Source organism: Macrobrachium nipponense, chromosome 37 (assembly GCF_015104395.2).
Source record: "Macrobrachium nipponense isolate FS-2020 chromosome 37, ASM1510439v2, whole genome shotgun sequence".
Classification (NCBI taxonomy): Eukaryota; Metazoa; Arthropoda; class Malacostraca; order Decapoda; family Palaemonidae; genus Macrobrachium; species Macrobrachium nipponense.
In genome coordinates, this window is record NC_061097.1 from 13,964,752 (window position 1) to 13,969,751 (window position 5,000).

Consider the following 5,000-nt stretch of genomic DNA (forward strand, 5'->3'; position numbering starts at 1 on the left):
TATATATATATATATATATATATATATATATATATATGTGTGTGTGTGTGTGTGTGTGTGTGTTTTGTGTGTATGTGTGTGTGTGTGTGTGTGGTCTATCTCAACCTTCGTAGTGACAAGCTTATCCAAAGTATGAAGAAATCGAGAAATTAAGAGAGCATTCAAACATTGATCTCCTCATTTCCTCCTGCAATGTCAGTCCACTATCCCTAGCAAGCTCTCCAGGCATTCTTTTCTTTATTCTTCCTCGTCCTTCCATGGAGATCCCCATTTCTTCACATAGTTGACTAGCATATACAATTGCTTTCTCTACAATTTCATTGCGCTGACTTCTAAAGAACAATTTCAAACCTTTGATCTTTACACAGCATTTCTCCAAGCTTATTCCGTCTGTTTATAAATATTTTTGTGTGAGGTCCACTTCTTCCAATATATCACACCAGAATGAGACAAATGTAAAAAATGAAAAATCACACTCTGCTTTTAATAAACTTCCAGCTGATCCTCTTGTATCTACATTTTCTTTTTGGCCTGTTAATATCTCCAAGGCTGTAATCAGTTTTTCAAATTGTTTCTTGACTGGTTTTACAGCGACATAATGTGCACTCCTGAGGCAGAAATCGCCCGTTTTCTGAGGCAGACTACTCAGAAAATCACTAAATAATAATAATAATAATAATAATAATAATAATAATAATAATAATAATAATAATAATGGAAACATCAAACGGAGGGATTGGATATAATCTATGAGCCTTTATGACAGCCCCCCATCAAGCTGTCACCGGGGAGGACCGCCTCCTGTTTAGTACACCACTGTATATATATATATATATATATATATATATATATATATATATATATATATATATATATATATAGTTCACTTTTGAGTAGTAAACAAAAATACTTTCTTCTCCAGAATTACTTTATCGTGAGTAATGAAATGCCTAACCGAGGATCAGCTGAAGACATACGAGAGAGACGGATACATAGTGCTCAACCTCCTAACCGAAAATGAAGCGGACGAACTGAGTAAAGAATATGATGCCATCTTTGCTCGGTACAACAAAGACGACATGGAGGCTACTTGGTCAGGCGACTGGAACAAGCAAAGGGAAAAAACCGTAAGACTTTATACAAGAATTCGTCATTTTCTCTTCGAATGGACGACTTAGCAAACTGAAGATTTCAGTAAAAAAAATAATGCAAAACTGAATTGTGCATTTGGTAATGCAAAGCTCCTACAAAGCCAGTCACGCGTTTAAATATAAGAAAATGTTTCAAGAAATAGGTTCCATTCTTGGGTTCGAAGTTGTTTCAAACAATCGTTCATAATGATGTTTCGAAACCAACCTGGCCGGTCACCGATGTCCTTTGTTTATCTCCTCTGCAGGAGGTGTACTCAATCCACGCCCTTCAGCTTTACTCCGCGGTGTTCACCAGACTTTTGCTCCACGAGAAAATCTTAGATGCCTGTGAGGATATCATTGGGACAAGCAACATCGTTTTGCATCACACCAAAGCTCACAAAAAACCGCCTGGTACAGGCTCACCCTTTCCCATGCATCAGGTGAGTTCTTTTCAGAGATCCGATAACCGTTAGTGGATAGATTTGCGAGGGTAATTTATTTATTTATTTATTTTTTGGTCGTAGGGGTGTGTGGGTGGGTGGGGTGGGGGCAAATGAAAGCTATTCGTGTATGCAACAGTTTCATGTAAACATTCATAGCGAACAAGAGCCCGTGCTAACTTAAGGTCACAGTAACCTAAAAATGATAATTTCGATGTTGAAATACACTTTTCTAGATTACTTGCAAATAACTTTCAGGCAAAGAATGGAGTCTACGTATAGTTACACAAAACATTTCACTCAATGTGGGGTCATCTTTAGCAGAATTGAAATGATTTACACCAATGTCTGAAACTATAAGATCGTTACTACACTCCTCACAGGACTACCATTACTTTCCTCACAAGAAAGACTCGATGGTGGCGGTTTTCGTCAGCCTAGACGACGCAGGCCCCGAAAACGGGGGTCTGTGCGTGTACCCAGGATCACATAAGCTTGGACCTCAGAAGGACTGCAGTGATAATCCCATGACGCATTATGTTGACCAAAGTAGGTTCTCGTTGGAAAACGCTACACCTCTTACTTTGGATAAGGGTCAGGTAAGCTTGGATGTGGAAGGGCTTGAGGCATCTTTCCCCTTTTTGGAAATGACCTCTTTCAATTGTTTTATACATGTGTGTGTGTGTGTGTCGTGTGTATTCATACCTTAACTTACTCATATCACAAGCCTATCACTTCTGGTTGGAAACTGCAGATGAAAAATAACTCAAAAATGCGGTTCCTCGTAAGGCTTTTAGAATGTTTCACATTTTTGTAATACCTTTGTAACAAAAACTTATCTTGCCAGAAAAAGTTTTCCTCGGAATCTGTTAATCTGTTATCTAAAGCATAGACCAACCCGTGATCGTGTACTATGATGCTCACAAAAGCTGTTGTCAAATACTGATATATATCTCATGACTGGACCACAGTTAACCTAAGAACGCCTCTTTTGAACCGCACAGGTACTGATATTTTCGTACCTGCTCGTGCATGGCTCTTACAACAACACAAGCAGACACGACAGGAGAATGTACCTGATGCAGATGTACGCGGGAGACGATGCGCCGTTAGGCAACGAGGAAATCAGGCCTTGCCAGACCATGGTCCTTCGCGGGGAACGAATGGTTAGCAACGCATCGGTGTGGAAGCCATCCATCCTCCAAGATAAAATAAACAAGAAGAAGAAAGAAGTCGGTGCTTCTATGTAGACTTTGAGAATACGAATCCCATTCGCTATATATGTCCTTCCTAACACTTCAGGAACCCTGTCGTCCTGCAAGGTAAAATAAAGAAAAACCATAAAGCTCTCTCTTTTTTTTTTTTTTTTTTTTTTTCTTGGGCAGTACTCATGTCAGAGCGTAAAAATGGACGGGAAACCAAGGACACTAACAACCAAAAGATCATCGCAAGTCCTGGCATAGGCATAGGCAAGTTCTAGACCTTGGGCATTGGGAGGTGTGAACGCAGTGTATCCATGATGATAACTCTTTCAGTCATTTTTAGGACCATCAAAGTGTACTGTAAATGGATAGCATTAGGTTTTAGGTCAACTATAAACAAGAATAAATATAAGATATTTATGTTCTTGAACCCCCATTTTTTTTCTTTTTTAGCTGTTGATCGTTGGTAAGTGTCCAAGCAAGAGTGAACATAGGAAGATTTATGTGTAACATGGAACTGTGACAAGGCATCAGTAAAAATCGTTATATTTCCTATATCAATAAAAAGACATTTAAATTCAGTTGGTGTATGCATTTATGTGGTTTTACGCGTGACACCTTCAAAGTTAAGTTTTTTGCTTATTTTCGAAAAGTAAATCTTCAAGTCTTGGGTTAGTAATATTTCAAATTCGATTAGAAAAGGTCTTATTTGTAACCCCGCCAAAGAGTTGATCTCAACAACACTTTTAAAATTGTTTTTATCAAAGTTCTGACGAGCAAATAAACAAACCATCGACTGAAAAGCAGCTCAAGATTCAGATTGGGAAACAAATGAGAATCTTTTAAACCGAGTCCTTCTCATGTTTCAGATACTTTCGACAATAAATCTTTCCTTTCCTTACGCGCCAAGGACCAAAGATAATGTCTGAGATCTCCCTTGATTTTGAAATGAGTAGATCCTTTTCAAGATTAATTTTCGCTGACCGTTTTGAAATACAACCACAATTAGAGTAGTCGCGAACTGGGAATCAGTATATCACACAAAATTATTCATTGATAACAGGTAGACGTTAACATTCGTCCAGTAGCGGATTAAGGTGAGGGGGCTGGGGGGCGGCGGCGGGCTGACAGGCCATGACCTAGGGTCCTGTGCCAATGAGGGCCCCGCACCTCACGCAAAAAAAAAAAAAAAAAAAAAAAAAAAAAAACTTACAAATGTATATAAAAATAATTGAATAATGCTCTAGAGGTGCTCGATCGGAAAACAACTTTCAGAAACCTACACCCTGCATCCCCCCCTCCCCAACCTGTAAGGAACCTCTTTGATTGCCCATAAATGAGAAGGCCCCCCTAAGATGACCGGCCACGGGCCACGCACGCCCTAAATCCGCCCGTGCATTCGCCTGAAACTTAACTGGAAATAATCGTGAACCTTTAGTACGACAGGAAAATTACCATGGCACTAATGGAACTCATATTTTACCTGGAATAAGGAAATAAAGTCAATTTATAACTGATGAATTTTCTCTCGGGTCTGCATGTGCAAGGTCAGTGGTTCATTCCAGCCTGGCTTGCCCCCAATAGCTGGATTTTTCCTAGATAGTGACCCCAAGGGTTTTAACTGGTATGTACCCAGCTTTGCGGCGTGTTCAGTACTAGCCTTTTTGGGGATGGCCGTAAAAACATAAAGAAACAACTGTAAATATCATAAAGATAATGACCCCAAAGAGATGTTAGTCCTTGATAACGACCTCAGAACTTTGCTGGAGGTCATTATCTAGGAAAGACCCCAGTAGCTGAACACTGTAACTATACTCTTGTTTTTTTCCATCTGTCCACCTGCCTGTGGTGTTTGCGCATGGTAACACTGCGTCTCGGGTTTTAAATAATATCCTATTTCGAATATTAACTGTGTAATTCGCATACAGTAAATTATCAAAACACCTCTCAGTTGCAAATGTACACCAAAATGTCCTTTTATTTACCTAAAACTTACACAAAGCGTAACTATTTAAAGCCCGGGACGCAGTGTTACCATGCGCGACCACCACTAGCGGATGGACAGATGGAAAAAAAACAAAGCCGGGGTAAAGGAGAGAGAGAGAAACGCACAGGACAAGCAACCGTAAGGTAAATTATTTATACGTACACTCACACATTATATACTATAGTATATGTGGGTGGGTATCACATGTGCGCGCGTAGGCCTATGTGTATGTACTGTA

The 5,000-nt window shown here is 39.5% G+C and overlaps 1 protein-coding gene across 1 annotated transcript in view; it reads left to right on the forward strand.

The window, feature by feature from the left end:
* The window catches only part of LOC135209035 (probable alpha-ketoglutarate-dependent hypophosphite dioxygenase), a 6,196-nt gene extending 1,799 nt beyond the window's left edge, over positions 1-4,397 (forward strand). Inside the window, exons 2-6 of the mRNA XM_064241579.1 lie at positions 923-1,127; positions 1,397-1,573; positions 1,957-2,172; positions 2,578-2,895; positions 3,229-4,397. Of these exons, the coding sequence (XP_064097649.1) occupies positions 942-1,127; positions 1,397-1,573; positions 1,957-2,172; positions 2,578-2,823 (825 nt within the window). The 5' untranslated portion in view covers positions 923-941 and the 3' untranslated portion in view covers positions 2,824-2,895; positions 3,229-4,397. The remainder of the gene's footprint in view (positions 1-922; positions 1,128-1,396; positions 1,574-1,956; positions 2,173-2,577; positions 2,896-3,228) is intronic.
* Positions 4,398-5,000: the final 603 nt, after the last annotated feature.